Genomic DNA, 27,546 nt, shown 5'->3' with positions numbered 1-27,546 from the left:
ATTCCTATTGTTGAGTTTTTAATTCAGTTGGCTGCATATCATTCTGTTAACAGTACTAAAGGGATAAAGAGAAGCACTTTATACTCTTTTCTGTTCCTACAAAAACAAAGTCTGTGAGATCTTTTCTATAAAGAGAAGGCAAAGAGTAAAGCAAATGAACTTGTGAGCAAACTTGGTAGTGACTTCAATGGGGTTTTCAATCTGGACCTCAATAGAAAATAAATTATTTGTTATCTCATGATAGCCAAAAGATAATTGAACAAGAGCAACCTCTTAGGAAGGTTCCCAAGTATTTAAAGCTTCAAATCCTCCCAGTTTTGCAACCTGGTGTAAAATCAGCACTGTAACAAACTGAATTCAAAACATTCTGTTTTGTGTTAGATCATCAGACTACTTTTCTAAGGTATTTTAAAAAGAAATCTGTGGGTTAAGTTTCAGTTGGTACAGCAACATTTCAAGGGCTAAGAGAATGGAGTCGTCCTTTTTCAATTGTGAAGAAGATTCAACATCAGATTGTCCGTTCTGGTTCAATGAGGTTTCCAGTGACCAACTCTCCTCTCAGCCAGACAATTTTGTACATGACTGCTTTCCTCTTACAGGTGAAGGGACTCCTTGGATGTCTACATCTTGTCAGTCCTTATTTCCTGATGTGCAAATACCACTCCCAGACTTAGGTGGGCAGATCCAGCAGTTTGAGGGTAGTGCTGAATTGGACAGCTCCTTGTTGGTTCAATCCGATGATAGTGATCTGCCGCATAAATATGACAGATTCACTCCTGCTCACCCTTATGGGACACAGAGACATGCTGCCAACATTAGGGAAAGAAAAAGGATGCTCAGTATCAACTCTGCCTTTGATGAACTCAGAGGCCACATACCAACTTTCCCTTACGAAAAGCGCCTCTCCAAAATAGACACCCTCCGACTGGCCATCGCATACATTGCACTGCTTAGCGATATCTTGACATCAGGATCTGACCCCAAATCCTATGTGCAGAAATGTATGAAAAATGGATATAAGGGTAATCAGGATGCAATCTGGAACACAAGTGGTAAGTCTGTTAAATATATATTTTAAAGCTCTGTCTTCAGATTTGGTTTTCATCATGACAGATGAAAATCAAAGCAGAAGAGAGGCGAAAACACTCTCAGCAGAATATTCTCCCTCATGATAACAGAGCAAATATCTGAAAATATCATTAGCAGTGCTGCATATTATAATCTTTTTGTAATGTGAAACTATCCAGTTTTATGTGTCATTTAGCATGTCACTGTGTTTTTAGATGTTTGGAAAATCTTGCATGGCATAATTAGTCCAGGTTCCAGTTTTTTGTAAGTATAGTTTTGGGCTTATCTTATACAAGCACTTAGTTTTATTTTGGAGTAGACATTAAGACAGTGAGTTACTTTCGCTGTTTTCTAGCCATAGAAGCTTACAAATCATCATCATCATCATCATCATCATCATCAAGGTCATCTATAACAAGAAAACCATTTAAGCAAGAGAGGAAATCATACAAAAATGCAAAATGTTAAATGAATGATAAGTAACTGCCTCAATTTGTCTAGTACTCTAAAAGAGACAATGAAGTGCAACTGTACATTCCCACTTCCTTGCAATTTGTTTACATTATATAAGAAATGAGAAACACAAATATAGCAGTTTTGGAAGGGAATCCAACATATTATAGATATGGATGTCCTCCAAAGTTTATTCTAACATGCAAGTTGACATTTTATTTTATTTTATTGGTGCAGGGGAACTAAATTTCTCCAGATCTGGTCATTTGTTTGCAATGGACAGATTATTTATTGAACAGAAATGTATTTGGGTGAGAATGTTTTTAAAAAGTAGAAAATAAAGATGAGAACAATGGCCAGCATCCTGTTAGGAACTTATGTAAGTAGATTTAAATCTGCAGGAGTTAGAATTGCATAGTTCCATAACATCCATATCCAGTAAAGAGCTGTTGTTACGTTACTATGTAGGGAGCCAGCAAAGTGACCAAAGCACATTAGGACTGATGTAGAGCCTGAGGCGCATTGTCAGTGCCCTAATATGCATATTCGGAATTCACTAATTGGGTTTCTTAGTGCCTTTCTTATATGGCTAAGTACAATTGGCCCTCCGTATCCAAGGATCCTTTATCCATGGATTCAAGCATCCATGCTTGAAAATATTTAACAAATAAATAAATTCCAAAAAACAAACCTTAATTTGAGCATTTTATATAGGGGGGTGTCACCATTTTACTGTCCATTGTTTTTAATGGGACTTGAACATCCGCAGATATTGGTATTCATGGGGGCTCCTAAAACCAAAACCCAGCAGATATTGAGGGCCCACTGCATACATCTCTCTCATAAGAATCTCTTATTCTTTTCAAGGTATCTTCATCTATGTTCCTTCCTTTCCAAACTGTAGGTTCTTTCTGATCCCCCTACTTTTCTGTCCATCTGTCCTTCTTTTAGGAAATACTGAGCTGGTTGCTAATGGGGTGGACAGGGGCAGGAGGGCAGGAAGCATGAATTAAACCCCCAAGTTCCCAGTTCAGATTTTATCTCTGCCACGGATTGTGGCAGCTGGATGTACAAATTCAATTCAAATGTCCAACCTCGGCGTAAATCAAAATATAAACTCCTGGCTTAATTGTCACTAATAGAACGAGATAAACCAGTTCCTTAATTAAAAGGAAAGGGTGTCATATGTTAATTAATTCCTTTCATCATTTTCTTCCTTATTCGTTTCATCAAACATAATGTAACAGATGGAGAAAGCGATTGGGAGTTTGCAATTTAGCGTGCTCCCATCTTTCTAAATTAAAATGCGGCGCTTCTCCAGACATGTGTGCTTTTGTTGAGCTTTTAGTCATCCTTTTTTGCTGAAGAGGAGTGTGAATAATGAAATGTCTTCTTCAGAAGAAATGAGAGTTTGGTTCTTCTGCGGCACATGGGAGAGATTGTGGGGGTTCTTCCCCTTTGTTTGGTTTATTACTTCTCTCTCTTCTCTCTCTCTCTCTCTCTCTTTCTCTCTCAATCTTCCAGATCTGACAGCCCGTTTATCCTGGGTAAAATGGGATTGAGAGATGCCCTGTGTTGAAGAGGGAAAAAAGAATCTTTTTTCAAAGGACCTGGCTGCTTGACACCATCTGTTGAATTATCATCATCCAGAAGAGAGATATTCCACAGAAATGCAATAATACATTCACACTACTGATTGACTGATACAATTTTGTTTAGAAGCGGACATGAACCACTTATAGATGCTTTCAAAAATAAAACCCCATTAAAATGCAAATATTGTTATAGCAGAACCTAATACAGACTAGAACGGATTTAAATCTGTAGAAATGTGGCTTTTAGCATCATGCTTAAAAACTAGAATAATCTCAGTTGAATTAGCCTCATAATTGCAGGAAATCCAGAAGAATTTATGTGTGTGTTTTAAATGTTTTGAAACAGAAACCCAAGATTTGAATACTAATGCAAAGTTTGTGCCTCAAAGACTGATATTATAGGCCAGAAGCCGGCATCTTGATATTGCTCTGGTGTAGCTTCAGTGGATAGTATGGCTTTTCTCTGATCCAAGCCCAGTCAGAAAATCTTTTGCTTTCAATTGACCCATTTGCATATACTTGCTGCTTACACCACTGTGTGATTTCCAACTTTTCTAGCCTGTGGGCTTTATTATTGTCATATTATTAATATTATTATATTGAGGTTCTAGTGGTGCCAGTGCCTGTCTAGAGTCTAGAGTCAGTAATGGGCTGGATGAGGGAAAACCGACTCAGACTGAATCCAGAGAAAACGGAGGTACTCGTGATAGGTTCCCCTGGTCCAGGAATGGCGGTGGTTCCACCTGTCCTGAACGGGGTCACGCTCCCTGTGAAGGACTCCGTGCGCAGTCTGGAGGTGCTTCTTGACTCGTCTCTTCGCCTGACTGCTCAGGTGAATGCGACGGTCAGGAGCACCTGTTATCAGCTTCGACTTATTCGCCAGCTGCGCCCATACCTGGCCCAGAGGGACCTTGAAACAGTGGTACACGCTCTGGTAACCTCGAGACTGGATTTCTGCAATGCACTCTACATGGGGCAACCCTTATACCAAACTCGGAAGCTACAGATGATACAGAATATGGCAGCCAGGCTGATCACTGGTACTTCCAGGGCCAGCCACATTACACCTGTGCTAAAAGACCTGCATTGGCTGCCTATTCGCTTCCGGGCACAGTATAAGGTGTTGGTGATTACCTATAAAGCCCTAAATGGCTTGGGCCCAGGATACCTGAAGGACCGCCTCTCCCCGTACATTCCGCCCCGCACCCTCAGAACTTCTGGGCAGCAATTACTTAGGGTTCCAGGGGCTAGGCTTACCTCTACTACGAGGAAGACATATTCCATCGCCGCCCCGGCCCTATGGAACACGCTGCCCACAGAGCTCCACTCGGCCTCCTCCCTGGCTCAATTCAGAAGGGAGTTAAAAACCTTCTTATTCCATGCTGCATTCCCCGATTGAAGTTCCAGCTGGCCTCCCTTCCTCTTTTGCTGGCAAGAAGATTGGCTAACGGGGTTTTTTAATTGTTTTTATATTGATGTAAGTGATTGGATGTATTTTATGTTATTGTATTGTTTATTATGTTGTTCACCGCCCTGATCTTTGGAAGGGCGGTATATAAATAAAATTATTATTATTATTATTATTATTATTATTATTATTATTAGTGCTGTGCATCTCAGTGTCATCGTCTCTGATGCTGGTGATACACTTGGTCTCCTAGGCCAAAGATCTATATGCTGTTGCCTCAAGACATTTCTGACTTGTGACATCTCTACAGGGAACCTATCACAGGGTTTTCTTGACAAGATTCGTTCAACAGAAGTTTGCCATTGTTTCCCCCTAAAACTGGGAGATTGTGGTTTGCCCAAGGCCAGTGACTTCCCTTGACTAAGTGAGGATTCAAAGCCTGGGCTCCTGTATTCCAACACTCAAACCATTATAGGATGCTGGCTCTCATACACTTTTAGGGTGGTACAAATCTATGCCTGCATAGTCAACAGCATCCCACTGTTGCATAAACCAAATTAAAGCTTTGTACTCCAACTAAAACGTAAGAGTCAAGGAAACGGAGTGTTCTTGCAGAATGACTGGATGGACTAGAGCCACACTGACACCACATGACATTGTGTGTTGTTGTTTTTAGCTTATTCTAACCAAGCAGCACACTGGCCCAACAATCTGTTGGCCTTTTTCATAGGAAACCTATGTTAATTCTAAGTATGTACCAAGCTAGGAGTGTAGACACCTTCCATGTAGAGATAGCCAAAGTTTATGCATGCATTTTCATGCATACAAATATGCATATTTCATAAACAAATTTATTTGTTTATTCATTTCATGCACTTTTTAGCCACTTTTGAAGACTGTGACCTTTCCTCGTTGATTATAAAAGTATAACTATGTCATAAAATAAAATAAAACCAGCAACAACAACAACAAAAAACCACAGTTCTATCAGTCATTCAATTCATTTGCACTTTATGGATGAAATCCTATTGTCATCCGAATGCACACACTGAATCAATAGGAAGTTTATAAGTCAACATTTATGTAAATTTCATTGATCTAGTGAATCTGCTGCAAGTGGAACTAAAAATTGGATTTGATCCTGGATTTTCCAACAGTGTTCAATATATATTTAAAAGTTATAAAACAGTTGCCAGAATCCTGTATCAGGTATAGTAGTATATAGTTGTATACTTAACTAAGGGGCTCAACAGACTGCTCCTTTGGAGCAGCCTGCAGCCGCCCCTTTCCTCACCGGATTGGGGCTGCAGCAACTACATGCAGTGGCCCCAGTCTGGTCTTTCCACTGTGCAAAAAGAAGCTGCAAAAAGTGGCTCCTTTTTGTGCTGCAGAAAGGGCGCTTTTGCCACCACAGCAACACTTTCCGATGTTCCTTATGGCATGCATCATCTGGACACAGCTCCACAGGAGCGCTGTGATGCTGCCTGCCATGAGTTTGGGCACATGGCATGATGTCGGCATCAGGGCAGCACTGGGGCATGCATCGTGCGGATGCCATGCCCCCATTATGCCCCAAGGCTGGCGTTTAGTGCCGTCTGTCAAGGCCCTGTGTAACATCTCCTGGCCTAAATGTCATTCACCCGAATGTGAATACAAAAGAGTTATGGATGAGTAAACCTAGAGAACTGTTTTGTATTCATCAGTGTTGTAGACTTCAGTTGACTGACTCGGATTCAAGTCCGACTCAAGTCACTTCAATTACTTCACTTGACCTCGACTTGCAATAAATGATGCACTGAATCACCTTGACTTTGAAGTCTACTTAGCAACTGTCCCCATTGCACATTGGAGGAACCTTCTAAAACCTTTGAAAAACTTTGAAAGGATCCTTCTGCCTCCAGCCCATTGCCTAACGTGTTGTTGTCTGGGATTTTTTTAAACTTAACTTTGCACACCTCTCCTTGTCTATTCCCTGATACACACACCACCACCATTTTTCTGTTGAAGTTGACTTCCAGACTTAAGACTCAATTTGAGACTTGAAGATAGAGACTTGAAACCTGACTTGAGACTTGGAGTGAAAGACTTGAATACATCACTGGTATTCACAATTGCTGCTTAGTTATGACTATGACATTATTGCCACAATTGCGACTCTTCTCTAAACCTTCTTTACCAAGCACAAGCTCCATGGGGAGAAGAAGATCCATTCTGCTTTGACTGGAGAATGGGTGAATAATGTTTCCATCAAGTTAGGGAGGGGATCAGGCCAGGCCAGGTTTTTTAGTTAAATATATTTAACTAATATATACAAGGATAGCTGTGTTGGCCATATAGGAAAGTACAATGACACTCAAAATGCACGAAACAGAGAAACTTTTATTGGACCAACCAAAATGCACAAAATACATGTTTCAAGCTGTCAAAACTCCATCGGCTTCTTCATCAAAGGTGATAAAAATCATACAGAGGAAAGAACAATAGCACAGTGTTAGAGCCACAAGCCTACATTTTGTCAAAAATGCTGTAGTTCTAAGTTAAGATGGCATGGATGGTATCCATGCAGGCAAAGGCCAATGCTTTTGGCCATGTGGGTTCTGGGAGACAAAGTCAAAAAGTCAAGGAGATAAAACTAAGTAGCTGAAACAGGATTCTGGCCAACGAGTCTATCTGATAAGAAGAGATGAGACACTTTGTCTTAGCCAAATTGCCAAGAGTCAATGGATTTCTAATATTTTATGTTATGACATGGAGTTATATTATACTTATTTATTTACTTACATACAAATAAGGAATAGAAATATGTGGCATACACATTTTTACACAATTTCAATTAGATGCCAAAGTAAAAAAAAAAAATGAAACAAATTGTCATAGCTAGTGTGCCCCTCAAGAGAGAATTCCAGAGGCCAGGAGCCACTACTGAGAATGCTCATATTAGCCAGCCTTTCAAATTCAGAGGGCAGGCCAGTGAGTAGGGCAATAATAATAATAATAATAATAATAATAATAATAATAATAATACGTAATAATAATATTTTCCCACCTCTCCCAGATGGATCGATTAAAATACATACAGTACACTAAAATACATACATCAATACATAAGACACATATAAAAACACATCAGTAAAATTGTAAAGATCTTAAGACATGTTAGGTTCAATAGGACAAGGAGTAGAAAAGCCAGGCTACATTGGATGTACTCTGGATACACCTCTTAACATACACACACACACATGCTCCCATTTTGCCCATGAAGGTTTCACTCCTTGTATTTCAAGGAGTTGGATTGGCTCCCCAAACGATTATGCTGAAATAAAGGTATTAAAAGGGGCCATAATACTCCTTTTTTTTCCATACTGGAACACGCTGACATGAATATCTCTTTGAAAACCGCTACTATGAAATGTAGTACAACATGGTATTAATTGCACCTAAAACAACATTGTACTGTGAAGCCTAGGGCAACACGGGAGGAGTGGCATTCTTTTCATCTGTGCAGTATGGGTTACAGGAAGGTGTGCACAGAAAGTAGAATAGCAGCAGTTGCACTCTTAAATAATGCAGATGAACACTTTGCATCACTGGGAGCCCTTTCCTGCTGTTGCTGCAGCTGCTACAGCATCTGCTACTGGTATTATCTGTCTTGGATTTTGAAGGAGGGAAACGGCTTCCTCCTTTAACAGTCAATACAGTTAAAAGTAGATTTGAATTGAAGGGGGAAACACTTATATGTTTGAAGATTGGATAATAAAATTAAATGATTTAATGGCAATGTACAAACTAACAATGATGGTCGTAAACCACTTAGACACCGTAGGTTCAGTATAAAGCGGTATATAAATGAAGCTGTTTGATTTCTTTTGTCAATAGCAAATCAGAACAACAATTTCAAAGGAAATGGAGAAAAATCAATAAAGTTTGGGCCTTCAGCTAATATGGGAAAGGAACCCTCCAAAGACCAGGGACGTAGCCAGGATTTTAGGAAGGGGAGGGTCCAGACTAAGTGCCACCATTATATTGGGGCTTGGGTGCGATGGCGCAGCAGCATGCACCATTCATTTTTCTAACGGAAGGAGGGGGTCCGGACCCCAAGAACCCCCCGCCTTGGCTACGTCCCTGCAAAGACATGTATAACATCATTAGGAGGAAGCTTGTTAATGTTATAAAAGTCAATAGATTTACATAACAATCCATGTGGAGTCTCCTTCCCTCGAGGTCTTCAAACAGAGGCTGGATGGCCATTTGTTGGGTATGCTTTGATTTGGATTTCCTGCATGGCAGGAGGTTGGACTGGATGGCCCTAGTGGTCTCTTCCAACTCTATGATTCTATGATTCTATGTATCACCCTGTGTTAAAGTGTAAGAAGAATACATTAATCTCTAAAAGAGATAAAGATGAGTGTAAGCAGAAAGTGCAAAAGGTGGGGAAGCTATGTGTTGAAAGGTGAAATCAACCTCCTTTGACAAATCTACTTATGCTTTATTTTTAAATGTGGCATGAATTTTGTTTTTGCTCTCCTCTGGCAAGTGCCTTTGTAAGATATTTGAGTACTCAGTGATAAAAAGAGGAGAAAAATTCTGAATATTATAAGAATGATGTATTTTTTAAAAAGAGTAGGTTTGAATCCATACCTATTTCTATTTCATTACAAGGAAAGCAGATGAAACATTTCTCACAAGTTTCATTTGAACTGCACATGAAGTATCATTTATTTGGGAGCATGTGGCAAAGGGCGTGCAAGGTGTTATCGGTCGGTGTTGGCATCCTCTGCAATGCAGCAGATGAAGCTCTTCTGTATGAAGGAAGAAGGAATTAATAGAATGAAAACGGCAGTCTTGATCTTAAGAAATATGTTGAATATGCTAAGGGCAGACAAAAGGTATCCTTCACAGTTGGGCGGTCACATATTCAAAGACTGTAGGAAATGGATGGATAACGTGATAGAAATAATCCTGTTTTATTTAATAAATAATTTATATAGTGGTAATAAGTGGGCACTTTTTTTAACTGTCTGAGGTATGATCAATCCATTACTGACATGTTATGATTAATAATAATAATAATAATAATAATAATAATAGTAATAATAATAATTTGTTTTATTTATATACCGCTATTCCAAAGATCATAGCGGTGAACAGCAAGTAAGCTAATTAGCAAGTTAGACTCATTTGTGCATGTATGCATGTGTATATTGCGTCTAGTCTGTATTTAATTGTATATTTTTGTCTCACAATAAAGAAATGTTAAAATTCTTCAAATAAATTTTTTTGATGTGACTTTATTTCAAGTGACTAAAAACACTATTATAGCAATAGATTCTGACACTACTGGACAATGCTGCTGGATGAGAGGCAAGATCTCAGTTCTGATCCTAATCAAAAAGGGGTATTTTTTTAACCCAATATATATGGATACTAATTCTCAAACGCTGTTGTTGTTGTTGTTGTTGTTTTAATTTTTTTGCCTATCCCACTGCAATTAGTATTTAGTGGCATACAACTTATGAACGTGGGTGTTTCCAGAGCTTGGAAAACTTACTTTGCTGGACTGCAACTCCCAGAATTACGAAGCTATCATGGACAGTGACTAGGTTGGGAAATCTGGGGAGACAGATGTAGTTTGCTAAAAAGTTTCCAAGCACCTGATGTTGTTGTTAACATATTGTTGGACCACTTTGGAATTTTTAGCAATATCCCTTTGTCAAAGCGATGCTTGACACAATCCAATAATCCACCATGCAGTTTGTTTCTTAATTTACTTCTCTGTGAAACAGCCTTTCTCAAAATAAAAACAGACCAACAGTCAAAGATCTAATAATGTATTCAGTTGTCTATATGCAAATCTAGCTGCTTAGCATTGCCCTCTGGCGGTCGATCATGGAAGCATTTTCATTGGGATGGGGAAAACAAATTAGAATAGACCCTTCGGAGGGATTATCCCACAATTCCCACTAACAGAATGCTTCCAGTTTTCCAAGGATGGTTTCCCAGACGTTCTCCGGAGGCTAATAAACTATGTGCCCCTTCAAGAAGATCACAGAGTGAGGTTAGAGGTTTCTTCTGGCAAAAGAAGCATTTGAAAGATAGGATGATCAAAATACTTCCACTGGCACAAAGAAGTGTGAAAATCAATTTAAACCAGAAGTTTCGTTGTTGTTGTTGTTAAATATGATGGATGAATCCTTAGAAAAAAAACATGTTAGAATTTTTTATTACATGTCTGCCACTGGAATGGTTGTGGAAATCTGAATCAATTCCATCCTTAGAAGTTTGGCTTGTAAAATTACTCGATGTAATGGAAACTGATAAGTTGACAAGATATCTTGAAAATCAATATACAAACAAATTTATAGAAGACTGGGAAAAGTTAAATAATTATCTAACTCAGGAATGGGGGAATATAATTATACCCGATGTAATTTCGTGACATAAAGGTGTAAATAATAATAAAGATGTAGATAATAAAAGTAGAAAACCAAGCACTACACAAACCTGATAAAAGTTACTTTGGAGATAGTGTTCAAATTGAAAATGCATAGAAAAATGTGGTTTATTAATAAATAATAATAAACTGTTTATTTGTATCCTGCTTTTCCTTTGCAGATCAAAGCAGGTTACAGCAAGTACAACAGTGTACAAATTTTACAAACAGTCAAATTTAAGTATTAAGTATGAGATATTACATTAAAACATAATTTTTCTTTGAAATCTACCAAAAGACTGTGGATGAGGAAGCAGTGAGTGGGTTATGGATGAAATATAATGTCATAGTTAGGTTCTAATTTAATTGTGTTTGAATTATTTTTGTGAATTAACTATATAAAAAAATAGATGTCTGAAATATTAACGGAAGCTGAATGTTTATGGAAACTGAGTGTATTTTACATGAGTTTGTCTTATATTTTTGGAAAACTAATACAGTCGGCCCTTCTTATACATGGATTTTTTTATACATGGATTCAAGCATCCACAGTTTGAAAATGTTCAAAAAAAGTATAAATTTCAAATATCAAACCTTGATTTTCCATTTTTTATAAGGGACGATTTTGCTATGTCATTATATTTAATGGGACTTGAGCATCCATGGATTTTGTTATCCACGGGGGATCTTGGAACCAAGCCCCAGCGTATAACAAGGGTCCACTGTAAATATATATATATATTAAATTGTTGTGTAACTCTTTCAGTACATACTAAAGTGAGTTGTTTTTAAAAAGCCATTCAATGTCCATGAATACAGTAGAATTCTTTGAACATGTACTTCTTTTTTTAATTGATGGGGTTTTGTGATGAAATTGAGATATAACTATGTTGACTCTAATCCAGAGATGTTTTCACAAATCGCAGATGGTGGGCCAGCCAGAGCACAAAAGGATCCAGCATTTCCATCCCTATCAGCAGATGGGGACAACTGGATATAAAATTCAAATGCCACGGTCCCAGATCATGAAGCTTTCCTTTCACAGTTTGGTCCATAAGAAGAGAATGTGGACCGCTCTATATGGTCCATATGCTGTGTCTCAACTATCAAGATGAGTTAAAACTGACAGATGAGTTTGTCAGATCTGTTCTCATTTGGATGCTGTAGTCGATATAGGTCCATTGGGTGCAACTTTGGCCCCTGTTTCTCCAGGGGCAATCAATACTTTTCAATGCTTGCCTTTCATGGTTCATAAAGCTAACTGGGGAGGCTGACTGGGAAAGGGCAGTGGTGGACTCCTATTTGTTAAATGCCATGGTTCCATCATGCCTCATTGAGATGGTGTTGGTGAAATATCTGCTGTAACAAGACCTCCCTGAATCCCATTCAAGTAGACTGAAGTCTAGGAAAGCTCATGCTGCCAACTTCTTTCTTTCAGTTAGTCTCAAAGGTGCTACAAGATCTCTCTATATACTGAATCCCACTGTTGTGGATAATTTCCCACAAGCATTCCTTGCTTGGGTAAGTTGATGGAGTGTACAGTGGTGTCTCAGCTCCAGGAGTTTCCCTTGCCCCCATGCAATTTAAAGCATACACAAGAAACACTGGCCTCAATTATTAATTGTGCCACAACGGGCTTTTAGGTGCTGTTTTGTGTTTCACTGGTGTCCTTTAAATTACATTTTAAACTTTTATGCTGAAATTGTTTTACATTTCACTTGTATTTGCTTTACTCAGCTTTACTTGCTAATTAGCTTACTTGCTAATTAGCTTACTTGCTAATTAGCTTACTTGCTGTTCACCGCTATGATCTTTGGAATAGCGGTATATAAATAAAACAAATTATTATTATTATTACTGCAAGCTGTACATTTGGGAATTAATTAATTGATTGATTTTAGAGGTGATTTCCCCCCAGCTGGTCATGTTTTGAATGTGCAGATATGGAGAATTTTGATCATCACATAGCAATGGTTGTGGCCCTATAGTAAGGCTAAGCCAGATTTATTGCTTCCTAGCATTGTAACTGGAAATTGGTGGGAGGAAGTGCTCTGATTTATAGTCAGAAAACAGCCCATCTTGCGAATGGTATAGATATTTTCAGATCTCTTAAGGTTGTTATAAGTGTAAAAAGTTGAAATTGTCATGAACATAATTCCAAAGATATGGTCCAATACCTATGTAAGCCCTGGCCTAAATCCAGTTGCTAGTCCCAACTAGACCAGCCCCATTTACTTACTTGTAATTTTATGTAATTTATTATTTTATTGAATTTATCATTCAATAATCAATTCAGTGAGAGCAATGGTAAATTCAATGTTGATTTAGGGAGAGCAAGTGTAGTGTAGTGGTAGTCAGTAGACATTTTTGAAGATTTGAGAAATAATTAACCAAGTAAATCGAAATATTTAAATATAGTTTTTTTAAAAAAAAATGAAGAAAGAATGGGGATTTTTTTAAAAAAGAAAGAAATGTGGCAGTGTTTCTTTAAGACTGATTTTTTATTTTTGCATGGGCTTTCATGAATAGAAACCCACTTTTTCAGTTGCAGTACTGGGTGGTATAAGATATAAAGTATATTTATACAGCTGCGGGAGTGGTCCAGAAAGATGTAAATCATGTTCTTTGCCCCTCAGTTTTCAAAGGGCTGCCTAAGGTAATACAGAACTTTACAATGGATTAATAGTGTTGGTGTGTGAAAGTAATAATAATTAATAATTAATTAATAATTAATAATGTCATCTTGGCCTCAGAGGGAGCGATCAGGCAGACCCAGCTCCATCTGGGACAGCCTGAAGGAAGAGACTTCTCCCTCCTTTAACTGTCACCTAGTATTTTGTATTGTATTATATTGCAATTTTTACTGTACACTGCTATGATCATTGCGGAATAGCGGTCTATACATAAAATGTATTATTATTATTTATTAATAATAATTTGTTTTATTTATATACCGCTATTCCAAAGATCATAGCGGTGAACAGCAAGTAAGCTAATTAGCAAGTAAGCTAATATGTCTGCTTACCAAAAGTCTTTTTTCTTGGGTTGAAAATTCCCTCTGAGAAGATTCCTTTTGTTATATGTGTTTACAAACTAAATATGATTACAAACAAAATAGAAATTTATGCAACTTCTAATTTCTACCTTTTACTTATTTAATTTCAACCTAATTTAATTTGTATTTATTTGTTTTAATTTAAATTCATATTGTGACTCTTCATAAAGAATACATTGCATTCCAAATGACATTGACTGACATTCAGTTGTACTTGATATATCTGATGGATCATTGAACTACTTCACTATTAATCATAACATCATAATCATTCTCATTTGTCCTCAGAGGTAAGTCCAATTTAGTTCAATAAGCTTTATTGGTCTTATAAGTTGACTGTAGTCTTAACCTGAATTCTTCAGTTATATTATTTTCTGTGCACTAAAACTAGTCATTTCCATAAAAATTCTAATATTCTAATAAAAGCTTATACTCCAGTATGCTACGGGTCCAATATTATTTTTTAATAATAGACTATTGCCTCATCGAGCCCTTTGTCTCTTCATGAAATCTTACCAGATGTTTATATACACGTTATCTGAAAATTTGCTATTTTATTCTGAAGGAAAGGATATGCATGGTTATGCCTGGATACATAAGTGCTTGCTAAAGAATGTAAATCTGTTTATTGTTCAGCTTATTTTTTTAAAAAAATGTTTTGGCCATTAGTGATTACCAAATTGTATAGCCAGTGCTAACAACTATACGCCAAATATTAAAAATTCCAATAAGACCTGAGATTTTAGGATATAACATATAAAATGTTGGCTTTTTCAAGAAAGAAAAATCAACTAGGCTGATTGTGGATGGATGTAGGTGCCAGCCTCCTCCACCCCAGAAACACACTGAGTTATATATACAGTGGTACCCCGGGATACGAATTCACCGCGTTACGAAATTTCCGGGGTACGAAAAAGTTACATTGGAAAAAACTGTTCCGGGTTACGAAAGATTTTTCGGGTTACGAAATTAATTTTGGCGCGAAATTCAAATCGGAAGCCGCGGCTAGCGGCTTTCCAGCACCTTTTCGGGTTGCGAAATGTATCGGGTTACGAACGGCGCCGCGGAACGAATTAAATTCGTAACCCGAGGTAGCACTGTACTCAAGAATGCACACACAGCCTTCCCATCTCTATTGACGTATACATTCTCCCATAATGTAGTGCAGTGGTTAAATGCCAGTACTGCAGCCACAATGTTGTGAGTTCAACTCCCGGGCTCCAAGGTTGACTCAGCCTTCCATCCTTTCATAGGTCAGTAAAATGAATACCCAGCTTGTTGGGGTCAATTGGCTTACAGATTGTAAACTGTGAAGTTGAAGGCTTTCATGGCTGGCATCCATAGTTCTTTGTGGGTTTTTTGGGCTATGTGGCCATGTTCTAGAAGAGTTTATTCCTGACATTTTGCCAGCCACAGATGCTGGTGAAACGTCAGGAATAAACTCTTCTAGAACATAGCCACATAGCCCAAAAGACCCACCAAAAAACCCTATAGATTGTAAAGTGTTTAGAAAGTGCTGAGTTCACTGATAAAAGGTATAGAAATGTACATGCTAATGCTGTTGCCATTGCTATCGCAATCACTATTGCTATTGCTGTAAAGAGTATCCCTACACAGGCTTACATTTACATAGGCCCAATGGATGCTCCATTAGGCCTGTCATCTGTTTGCAGATCATGAGCTTCGGAGGTCCTCATAAACATTACTCAATCAATCAATCAATCAATCAATCAATAGAGATGGCTCCTTCTTCCCCTTGCTCCCTTTGGCCTTATGTCCTCTGCATTCTCTTATTCTGTCAAGTTCAGTATTTCACCCCACCCCAACATCAATAGATAGACTCTCATGATATTTGCAGGTTAAAGAGCTTATTGCTGCAGCTTCTTCTCTGTAGCTTTAAGTGAGCAACTGCAGTTGGCAAGATGGAAAATAATACGAAACACTTGCTAACAATATGCAAGATCGCAGTGCGGAAAACCACCATCCTATTGGTTCACAGATGTTGCACTGCAAACGAAGAAACACATTTCTGTTTCTGTACTTAATTAAATCTTAATTGTGCCACCAACAAGGTTCAAAACATTTATTTTAGATGACTCACAGGAATACTGCTCTGCTATTGGCTGCAGGGACTTTGAACCTACATAATTATCTTCACGCACATACATACACACAGAGCCTATTATGGTATAGCCTACAATTAAAAATAAATCCATATAAAATAAATCAGGGAAAGAACTTGGGGAGGACTTTGAGCTATTAAATCAGAACATATTCTTTAGATTAAATGTGTGCCTATTTGAACCCATTCGGTGCCTCTCCGCAGAGATCAAGGAGTTTTGGTTTGGACCCTCATAAAGCTGCATTTTCCTCTTCTGGCACAGGACTGAAATGGAATCATAATATGATCAAGCTGTTCTAATTCAATTCTTCCGCCAGCAGTGCACCAAGCTGATCCCGAGAATCAGGCGTAAAGGGATGTCATAAATTGGGTTGCTTTTCTCCAGCGAGACCACTCTCTCCTGGAACACTTTTCCTGATGCCCCACATTTCCCCTCAGTGTTTTTTCCCTTTTCTCAGAGGGTGGCTTTGGGTGGTCTTGGGAACGCTGTCTTAGTAAACTTGTGATGAGTTTACTAAGGGTGGCCTTTTCCCTTTTCCCTCCCCCCCCCCTTAGTGAAAATGTACTATCAAAGAAGGATGTAATTCTTTGCTAATTTCATTCTGAAAGGAAGCAAGAAAAACCTTTTAGCAATTTTTCTCTCATTATGAGAAAGTATTTGAAAACTGCAGTTTTTGAAAGCTATATGCAGTTCTGGACTCATTCTGCACAATGCAGTAAACATCATTTTCTGCACATAAAATAATATTTGTTTGCAGGAACATTATCTTCAGGACAGGCAATGCTATAAACAGCTGTTTTTCAGCACATGAAATAATATTTCATGGGGGGGGGGCAATGCTATTTTCTGTAAAGAAAAAAAACGTGTGCAAGTTTTGCACAGAATAAGTCCTGAACTGTAAAGATTTTTGTCAATCCAGGATTCTTCTCATCGGGGTTTTCTGAACTCAAGAAACATGTCTTTTCCACCATTTTGCTTACTTGCTAATTAGCTTACTTGCTGTTCACCGCTATGATCTTTGGAATAGCGGTATATAAATAAAACAAATTATTATTATTATTATTATTGGGAAATATTTTTGAATATTGTTTTCACTCCTGCTTTCCACCTCAAGGAAATTACTGCTATGGTAAATTGTACATTTTACATGTCACATAGCAGTCCAGTAGATAACACTTTAAAGTATACCAGTATGTGCATGATGGTAACAATCCTAAGACTTTGATTTATAGTTAACACTCCAGATACCCAAATCTCTCTCCTTTGATTTCCGAAACTAGCGTAGATACTTGCCAGTCAAGTCAGGCTTGCCAGCATCCTTTTCCTTGATCTGCAAGGCAATACACTTCTCTCTTTCGGGTTTTCCAACAAGTGGGTTTTGAGTTCCCAGCAAAACTCTTTTATATGCAATATAACTGAGTATTTGTAGAACATGCGAAGTAACTTATTTCACAATAATAACCCAAATAGGTGGGAACACCTTCTTTTTAAATTTCATTAAATAATAGTAATTTGTCAATCATTTAAAGCCCATTAACCTGAGAAATACTGGAAGAGGAGTGGAAGAGAGAAGAAATCTTACGTCTCATATGTGCATTTTCAGCCATTGACAACGTGGAGCGCAAACTGTTTTATCACTTTTACTTTACAAAGAATTCTGGCATATGAAATTTTGGAGAGGGGTCTCTTTGTTGCTGTTATCATTTCTTCCTAGATCAAAATAACTCCTATTACCTTTATTGCTTTTTCAGGAATACTATACTAAAATTATGATCTTCCTTACTACAAATATAAATATAGGCAAGCCACTCAAGCTTGTAACTGTTTCAGCAAGTTCTCCCATATATTTTCTCTGGGAGTTTTTTTCTTTTAAGCAAGCAAGCAAGCAAGAAATGAAAGTTGATTTTGTTCATGTGAAATGCAACATTAGTCAACAGAAGGTAGAGTCTCCATTCTGAAATGGTGCAAAACCTTATTTATCTCTTTGTTTAAAATCTTAAATATCATTGAACTAGCTCTCTTGCGGTCAGGTAACTCTTATGTCAGCCACTAAAATAAAAACAGAACAAAGCACCATTAAAACCACACATTCTATTTCACAAAGAGGAAAACTGGTACTTTGTGTACCTCTAGAAATGTAAGTGAAACTCATAGAATCATAGAGTTGGAAGAGACCACAAGGGCCACCCAGTCCAACCCCCTGCCATGCAGGAAATCCCAATCAAAGCATCCCTGACAGATGGCCATCTAGCCTCTGCTTGAAGACCTCCAAGGAAGGAGACTCCACTACACTCCGGGGGAGTGTGTTCCGCTGTCGAACAGCCCTTACTGTCAGGAAGTTCCTCCTAATGTTGAGGTGGAATCTCTTTTCCTGTAGCTTGCATCCATTGCTTCAGGTCCTAGTCTCTGGAGCAGCAGAAAACAAGCTTGCTCCCTCCTCAATATGACATCCCTTCAAATATTTAAACAGGGCTATCATATCACCTCTTAACCTTCTCTTCTCCAGGCTAAACATCCCCAGCTCCCTGAGTCGTTCCTCATAAGGCAAGGTTCCCAGACCTTTCACCATTTTAGTCGCTCTCCTCTGGACACACTCCAGTTTCTCAATGTCCTTTTTGAATTGTGGTGCCCAGAACTGAACACAATATTCCAGGTGGGGCTTGACCAGAGCAGAATATAGTGGCACTCCCCACTAAATAAATGGAAAATGCAACAGGCTTTTGAAAAGCTGAGGTAGAATCAACCACATAGGTCTCCTTAGGGAGGGAGATCCCAAGTAAGAATGGTGGAAGACCACTAGCAAAGATCTAGAAGATTTTATTTCCATTCTCCACTAGATGCTTTCAGCAAGGAGTGCCCACAAACATCTTTGGAAGACAGGGAGAGGAGGAGGATTTTACTTACAAAATCTTCATGTGCAACAAGACTTGCATTGGGTCCATGCAGCTTACATGGAACTATAGTGACAGACCTCCTGGATTATGGTTCACACAGTCAAAAAAAATGGAGCAAGAATTAAACAGAAGTTCAATTTCTTGGGAGAAGTGAGGCAAGTCTGTGGGCCTTTTCCAAGCTGTTTGTAATACTGGTTGATTTAAAATCTTTTATGCATGGAATTAGACCATCTATCAGGCTCTAAAAACCATAATTTACAACAATCTGCATTTGTAATTTTGAATTTTGTAGCCTAAAAATTGTAATTCCTCATTGTACAAAACATTGTACATAAGGGACTGACAAAAAGCAAGAATAAGTTTTCAAAAATCTAAGAGAACTAGGCTTTGGGTGAAGAACCATCTGGAAAATATTAAATTATTTTCAGCATGGGCTTTCATTTAACTAATGATTAACAAATAACCTACTACTGGAATAATGGTGAAATTGGTGAGAACATACTAGCCCTATTAACTACAAGTTTGGTTTGGGACCCATATCTAATAGGGCTCTATATCCTGAATAATTAAATAATTGAATCCTAGCTGCAGGTCAAAATGAATATTCCTCTCCAGTATTTCTATCTGTATTCAAACATCCCAAAAGATGGCCGAGAAATTATTCTGCAGAGAAAAACACGTGCAAACATGTATAATTTTTTCTATGCAGTTTTCTTCACTGGCAACTTATTTTCTGTGCACAAAACATGGGGGTTGCTCACACACATTATTCTCCACAGAATAATTCCTCCACACCATTTCATGCTATCAAATACCAGGAGAAAATATTACAAAATTCTTGCTGATCTATTATTCTTCCTAATGAGTCTTTCTAACTGTTGTGGAAACCATTTTTTGAACTGGGACCAAATAATCACAGATATTCTTTACATCAAGGTAGTGGCTTTGACCTTTAAACTGATGCACAGTTTGAGTCTCCAAAATGAACAAATTAAAAACACGAACAACAGCAGCGGCAATAAGAAACACAACATGATGCTTACCCTTCAGCTGAGATAGTAGCTTCCCTCTCCTTTTGCTGGGGACAGTTTTTCACTGGAAAGCCCCTATGCGAAGGCAGTTCAGGTAATCCTAAATCGAGTTTTCCTCTGCCAAATCTTTTATGTCAGAAAGACGTTTAATTTGTTCCTGTTTTTGAGCCCTGATCTTTATTTTGAAATCTTTTAGCCATTCTGAATTGTAAGGAGAAGAACTATGAACAAACAGTGCGTATTGGGGTGTAATTCAGCCGTGAAAAGTTACCTTGGCACTTATCCTAAGTGAAAATTTGGAAGGCTTCTTTCTTGTAGGTCTATGCCGTACTGTACTTATTGTGGTATTTCCTTCTTTATGCTTGCCAGTATGAAGGAGAGCCCTCACTGTGTGAGAAGTCCTTCCAACATGCCTACCGTAGGCCAAGAAGCAGCAGGAGTCACAGTAACCTCAATTACTTGCTTTATTCATGGACAACAGAAACCAAGCAACATGTAAATGGCTTGGGCTTGCTATCCAGGCCAAGAAGAGGGAGATACATCACCCGATCCTGAATTGGGACCACCCACAGGCTGGAATGGGTCCAAGGGTCCCCTAGCCTATCCTAGGCAGATTGTAGAGAAAACCACACCAATCCCAAAAGGAAGAGGAGGTGAGTGATCATTTATACAACACTGGAATAGAAGAAGTGGTTCATGGGGGGGGGGGGGGACAAAAGTGGACAGATTTGACTTTGTGAATTTGTGCATGGATAGTTGTAAATTTAGCATAATTTAAATAGAAACATAGTACGAGTCCATCTACACTGTAGAAATAATGCAGTCTGACACCATTTTGGTGTCCATCCTACAGAAATTGTAGCTCCATCCTACGGAATCCTGGCCCTTGTACTTTTCTGAGGCATAAGCACTCTTTGGCAGACAAAACTAAAGACCTCCTAAAACTACAGATCCCACAGGATAGAGCTACGGCACTTAAACTGGTGTCAAGGTTAGGGTGTCCAGAAGCCCTCCTTTTCCAGGACAGGTCCGGCATTTCAGCCTCCTGTCCAGGAGGAATTCTAAAATGTCCTCCATTCTGAGCATGACAAAGAAACATGAGTGTATTTGTGTTTTTTAGCTTTTATTGGGTCATGTCCTACATTTTTCTGGACTGTCCTACCTTTTATGGTGCTTTGGCTTCCTTTGCTATTATGACATCTGGTCACCTTGTATCAAGTTTCATTATTTCTAAGGTGTGGATGCACCCTACATCTCCCTACACTGGGGGTGACTCTCTGTGGCCAGTATAAAAAGAGGACTCTAGCCCATTTCTTCAGACTGTTTTTAGTGCTGTGACAGAGGATTCTCAGTGACCAGGAGACCATCATGCCTGCTGAGCTGGTTGTCCAAGTGCTGGCTGTCGATGAGCAACTCCAAGGCTCATTCTCCTTCTCTTCTACCTGATGGTTCTTTTGGGGGCTGGATAACATTTCACAGAGAGGAACATTCCTTGACATCCTTTCAAACAGGCTGCCTCTGACCAGCATGTCACACAACTACACTAAAGGGAGTTCCAGTTACAACCCAGGCCTCTCTCTGAAAAAGACAGCTCACACACAGTGCACCTACCATTCAAGAACTACGTACATGGTATATGGTAGCTGGTAACTATATATATAACTGGTAACTGGTATGTGGTGAATGGTAACTGCAGTACATATAGCATTAGCAATAGCATTTACATTTCACATACAGTGAACACAGCACTCTCTAAGCGGTTTACAATCTGTAAGCCAATTGCCCACAACAAGTTGGGCACTCATTTTACCGACCTACGAAAGGATGGAAGGCTGAGTCAGCCTTGGAGCCCTGGGATCGAACTCACAATATTGTGGCAGCATTTAACCAGGGCTCCTACATATGAGCAATTCCTGAAACATTTCTTTCCTATTACCCTCTTAGAGGGTGTGAAAGGGATCTAGGAGTCCAAGCAGACCACAAGTTAAAGATGAGTCAACAGTGTGATGTGGCAGCTAAAAAGGTCAATGCAATTCTAGGCTTCATCAATAAAAGTATAGTGTCTACCTCAACAGAAGTAATAGTGCCACTCTATTCTGCTCTGGTCAGGCCTCACCTGGAATACTGTGTCCAGTTCTGGGCACCACAATTTAAAAAGGATGTTGAAAAACTGAAGTGTGTACAGAGGAGGACAACTAAAATAGTGAAAGGTCTGTAAACCATGCCCTATGAGAAATGACTGAGGGAGCTGGGGATGTTTAGCCTGGAGAAGAGAAGGTTAAGAGGTGATATGATGGCCCTGTTAAAGTATTTGAAAGGTTGCCATATTGGGGCTGGAGTGAGCTTATTTTCTGGTGCTCCAGAGACTAGGACCCGGTACAATGGATGAAAGCTACAGGAAAAGAGATTCCACCTCAACATTAGGAGGAACCTCTTGACAGTAAGAGGTTGTTTGACAGAGAGTGGTGGAGTCTCCTTCTTTGGATGGCCATCTGTTGGGTATGCTTTGATTGTGAGTTCCTGCAAGGCAGGGGGTTGGACTGGATGTCCCTTGTGGTCTCTTCCAACTCTATGATTCTATGATTATAGAAGAATCACACTTCTCCTATTACTGGCATTTGCCCTCTGATGGCTTTATCTGGTGTCTCGTGAATTTGGTTTTTTTTTGTTTCCCACCTTACCTTAACCATTTCCTAAATGGGAGGTATAATAGGAGAATGTGGTTTGCCTGCTGCCATGTTTTTGTACAAATCTCCGTTTTGAACCAATATAATACACTTGACACAATGGGAACTAGTGTGCTCCCAGGTGGGACTCATATTGTGCCATGGTCCTGCTTTTAATTTTTATTTCCCAAAAACAAAAGCAAAATGAAGAAACAGAGAAAGACAAGGGAGAAAGCATAAAAGAACATGAAATTCAGAAAGCTGAACTCTAATTATTGACAGAGGGTAGTATTTGTGATTGTATGACTCCAAGTATATTCCTCCCTTCCCCCCCTTTTATTCCACAATGACAAATATCAAATAAATCCATTAATGGCTTCGCAATTTTCCATTTCAGCTTTTCATGTTACAATTTTATTTTCCATATTCTTGGGGAATGACTTTGATAGATGTCACCTTTCTGATCTGTATATAAAATAAAGTCCTGCCATGGTCTTGAAAATTAAATTAATTTAGCTTTGTGTGAATATGTGCCTTCAAGTCATCTGCTGACTTACGGCAGGAATGTCTTAGGATTTTCTTAAGCAAGGAAAACTCAGAGTTGATTTTGCCAGCTCCTTTTTCTGAAATGTAGCCTACAGCATCTGGTATTCATGGGCAGTCTCCCATCCAAGTACTGTCCAGGGCTGGCCCTGCTCAGTTTCCAAGATCAGACAGGATCTGAAGTATTCAGAGTATTTAGGCAACTTAATTTAGCTTTACCTTTAACTAATCTAATTCTCACCTAATCTAACCAAGTATTTTCAAATTGACTATTACTCAGTTTTTATGCCTTATCTGTTCACTACTGCTCTCTATATTATTAATTTAATGCCAAAAAAATCAGCATTTTCCAGCAAGCTGCTGTCAGTAAGCAATAACTGTTCTTTAAATATATAACTTAACAAGGAGTCTCTTTGACTGAATCTGTGTTTTCGCTATACTTACACTATGGCCTGTTACAGACTGCCAAAATAATGCTGCTTCGGGTCTCTTTGGAAGTATGCTATTTAAATGACGCATGGGTCCTAAGAGTCCGGAGGTCGCGCCAAAGCCACACTCCATTCCTAAGCACTGGAGTGCAGCTTTGGTGCAGCTTCTGGATTCTTAGGACCCATGCGTCATTTAAATAGCATATCTCCAAAGAGACCCGAAGCAGCTTTATTTTGGCAGTCTGTAACAGGCCTATTTTTTTTTCTTATGTAGAAAGATCATGGAACACCTTTGAGACTAACAGAAGTTGGCAGCATCAGCTTTCATAGACTTCAGTGTACTTCCTCAGCTCATGCTGCCTGCTTCTTTTTTTCAGTTCGTCTCAAAGGTACTACAAGATCTCTCTACATACTGATTCTACAGACTAACATGGCTATATTTTTGAATTCTATCTTTTTTCTTATCACACAGTTAAGGAGAAAAAGATGAATTGGCTGTGTGATCCCTCCTAGATGCTGAAAGCTTCCTGTCTGGACCCACTGTGAGCTCTGTACCAGGTTCTAGGAAGCTGTGCTCCCTCTTGGCCTGGTAGTCCTAGGAAAGCCACTGTCTGAACCTCACTTCCCCACACATGTCTATAATAAAAGTTAACCTACCATAAATAGTAGTCTTTAGGGGTACTGAAAAAATGAATCCGAAAGGCTTTCAACACTCTAAAATGCTACAAAAATGCTAGGAATACAAAAGAATGTCTGAGACCCATGTGACAGCTTGCCCATCAGTATACAGGAAGCCCTTGGCATCTGCTAGGGTTTGCTTCCAGGACCCTACATGGATAACAAAATCTGTGGATGCTAACGTTCTGTTAAATGCAATGGCAAAATAAAATGGTATCCCTTTATAAAATGACAAAATCAAGGTTTGCTTTTTCTGAATTTATACATTTAAAAAAATATTTTCAAGACATGGATGGTTGAATCTGTGGACATGGACTCTGTGAATACAGAGGGGTGATTGTATTGTCAAGAGGTCTACAGGAGAACAAAATGAGAACATTGCCACCCAATAAAGATTCTATCCCACCAAATGAAATTTTATTTCAGTTTCCCAATAACTAGCGTTACAGAGAATGAGACACTGAAAATCATTCACATCTAGAACCCCTATATTTATTGTGTTTGCATTGCATTGGTAACTCTGCCAACCCTTTTTCTTTGGTTGCTTAAATTTATTTCCAAATGCCCTACTGAAATTTTAAGTTACTGTTGTGCTACAAATTTGGGCATTGAAGAAAAATTGCATTTGGGAAAGCAAAGTCCTTGGTGGACACCTCATTCCTTGCTCCCCCATAACTACATCTCTGATATTGTCCTGCAGATGAGATGTGGGAGGAAATCTACATAATTCCAGGGGTTTTCACTTAGCTGCTTTGTGAATTAGAGCTGAGCTAACTTTTACCCAAAGATGTGTTTTCACTTTGATGTGTTTTACTTTACTGGCTGAAAACACGTCTGACATATGTAGAATAAAAAGCTCAGGTGAAATATGCAGAATAAAAAGAAACACAACTGAAATATGCAGAATAAAAAGCTCTCTTGCCCTGGATTCAGATACTGGTTCATCTTGCTCAGGACTAAGTTGACTTGTATCTGTCCAGGGTTTCTGATAGAGGACTTTACCAGCCCTATTATTTCTTAGATTGTACACCATGGGCAGGTTTACTCTTAGCTATTTTATTGTTTGTATGTACAGCGCTGTGCAAATCTACAGCGCTATATAAATAAAGCATAATAATAATAATAATAATAATAATAATAATAATAGGTAATTCCAAGACTAGAACCTGAACCTACATGAAAAACCCAAATTATTAGAACTATGGCAGGATACAGACAACCCAAAAGGGCGGTCTCCCGCCACCCTCATTTGTTGGCGCAAGGGAGCCATAGCGGACAAACCGTGCGGCTCCCTTGCACAACAAAAAGAAGCCACAAAAAGCGGCTTCTTTCTGCGGCGCCATTATGACGGTGCAAGGCACCAACGGCACACTTGCGGTGTCATGAAGGCGCCGAGATGTGCGGACGCTAGGCGTCCATCACGTCAAAATGACGGTGCCCATGTGTATAGGGCGCCACCATTTTTACGCCCTCATTACGTGCGAGGGGCAAGGCGCATCAGGAAGCGCCACCCCTCATGAGTAATGACGGCGCCCGATAGAGCCCCTCTATACAGCACCTATGTTAAATTTAAACATAATTTATTCAGTTGTATGTACCAAAACAACTGGATTGTAATTCCGTTGATTTTAAGTGAGGGAGATGAAGTATGGATGAACAACCTCCGGTTCCCTACAGAGATGAGAGCTTCATTGTTATGGTGCATCTCAGATGTCAATAACTTTGAGGTGGCCAGGAAAGGGACCCATTCTGCAAACTGTTTTTCCAGGTCTCCCCATGCCCCACTTAAATCCTGTACTTCAGTTTTCTACCATCTGAAGCTTTATTCTGTTGACTGTTAACAACAGCCTCAGCAACCTTGCAGGCATGCTGACAAACAGACACATACCTACTGGTGTGCCTGATTTTGAGGGCTTGGCATAGTCACAAATATGTATGCGCTGAACTGGGGCTAGGAGGGGAAAGTTGTAGTTGTGCCTTATTGTAGGTGCATGTCCAAGGTTTTGTTAACTGTAACATAAAACTGTAAAACGTTAGCTGGGGAAACTGCTTTCCTCCCACTGGCCTGCTGCTCCAATCAGAGAGCAGCCCTGCATCTCCCTCATTTCTGACAACTATTTAGCAACTGAGCTCAGCTAAAGTTTCCAAAAAAGTTAGAATAACTTCCTCTCTCCAAGACCTCAATTTTTTTGCACAGCCCGGTCCTTGAAATAAGATCCCTTCAAGAGACCTGGAAAACGTTTGCTCAGCAAAACCCTTTCTGTTTTTCCAAAGGCTGTGTCTCTGGAATTTTAAAACACAGAGAGAGAGACACCCACCATTTAAGGAGGGGGGAGAATTCTTTTTTTTCCCTCCCACCCCTCCTTAGAGAAAGAATGGAAGAAAGTTCTAGTTCTCCTGTTTCTCCTGTGGATAGCTTGGGGACTAGCGAAGAGGAGCTGGAGAGGCAGCCAAAGAGATTTGGGAGGAAGAGGAGAAACAGTAAGAAGTCCAGCGAAGATGGAAGCCCAACGCCAGGCAAAAGAGGAAAGAAGTCCAGCCCGGGTGCCCAGTCTTACGAGGAGCTCCAAAGCCAACGGATTCTTGCTAATGTCCGAGAGAGGCAGAGGACTCAGTCTCTCAATGAAGCTTTTGCTGCCTTAAGGAAAATCATCCCTACGCTGCCTTCTGACAAACTCAGTAAAATCCAGACTCTCAAGCTGGCTTCCAGGTACATAGACTTCCTCTACCAGGTGCTCCAGAGCGATGAGATGGACAATAAGATGACCAGCTGCAGCTATGTGGCTCACGAGAGGCTCAGTTATGCCTTTTCGGTGTGGCGGATGGAAGGAGCTTGGTCAATGTCTGCCTCACACTAGTCAGCGGCATCAGGGTAAAACCAGCGCGACTATCAACAGGGTAGGTATTGGATTCTTATTACAGTGATAAATGGGGCCAAAGACACAATGTCGTGAGATTGCAAGAAACTGTGGAGTCAAAATCTCAGCGCCATAATGGGCTTATTTGGCGGTTGTTCCTATTTGCACAGCCTCAGTTCCCTTTCTGGAAAACTGAAATCACAGGAGTAGATTCATACAGAATCCCTCCTGTTATCATGCAGGCTAGGAATCCAGATTTTATTTTAGCGAAGCAAAGGTCAAGATGAAAAATTCACTGTCACTAGCCTTTCCTTTC

The 27,546-nt window shown here is 39.3% G+C and overlaps 2 protein-coding genes across 2 annotated transcripts; both read left to right on the top strand.

Annotated features, from left to right (window-relative positions):
• The first annotated feature begins 469 nt into the window (after window positions 1-469).
• On the top strand, window positions 470-3,083 carry LOC149305356 (helix-loop-helix protein 13-like). The gene is made up of 2 exons (XM_089477646.1): window positions 470-1,052; window positions 3,046-3,083. Exons 1-2 carry the CDS (start codon window positions 470-472, stop codon window positions 3,081-3,083), a joined length of 621 nt encoding a protein of 206 aa, XP_089333772.1.
• Window positions 3,084-26,747: 23,664 nt separating this feature from the next.
• On the top strand, window positions 26,748-27,254 carry LOC149305355 (twist-related protein 2). Its single transcript, XM_089477943.1, has one exon. It carries the CDS (start codon window positions 26,748-26,750, stop codon window positions 27,228-27,230), a length of 483 nt encoding a protein of 160 aa, XP_089334069.1. The 3' UTR covers window positions 27,231-27,254.
• Window positions 27,255-27,546: the final 292 nt, after the last annotated feature.

Source organism: Sceloporus occidentalis, unplaced genomic scaffold, assembly GCF_023333645.1.
Source record: "Sceloporus occidentalis isolate IW3139 unplaced genomic scaffold, rSceOcc1.0.p SCAF_12, whole genome shotgun sequence".
In the NCBI taxonomy this organism is placed as follows: Eukaryota; Metazoa; Chordata; class Lepidosauria; order Squamata; family Phrynosomatidae; genus Sceloporus; species Sceloporus occidentalis.
This window is presented reverse-complemented; position numbering and strand designations above follow the sequence as displayed.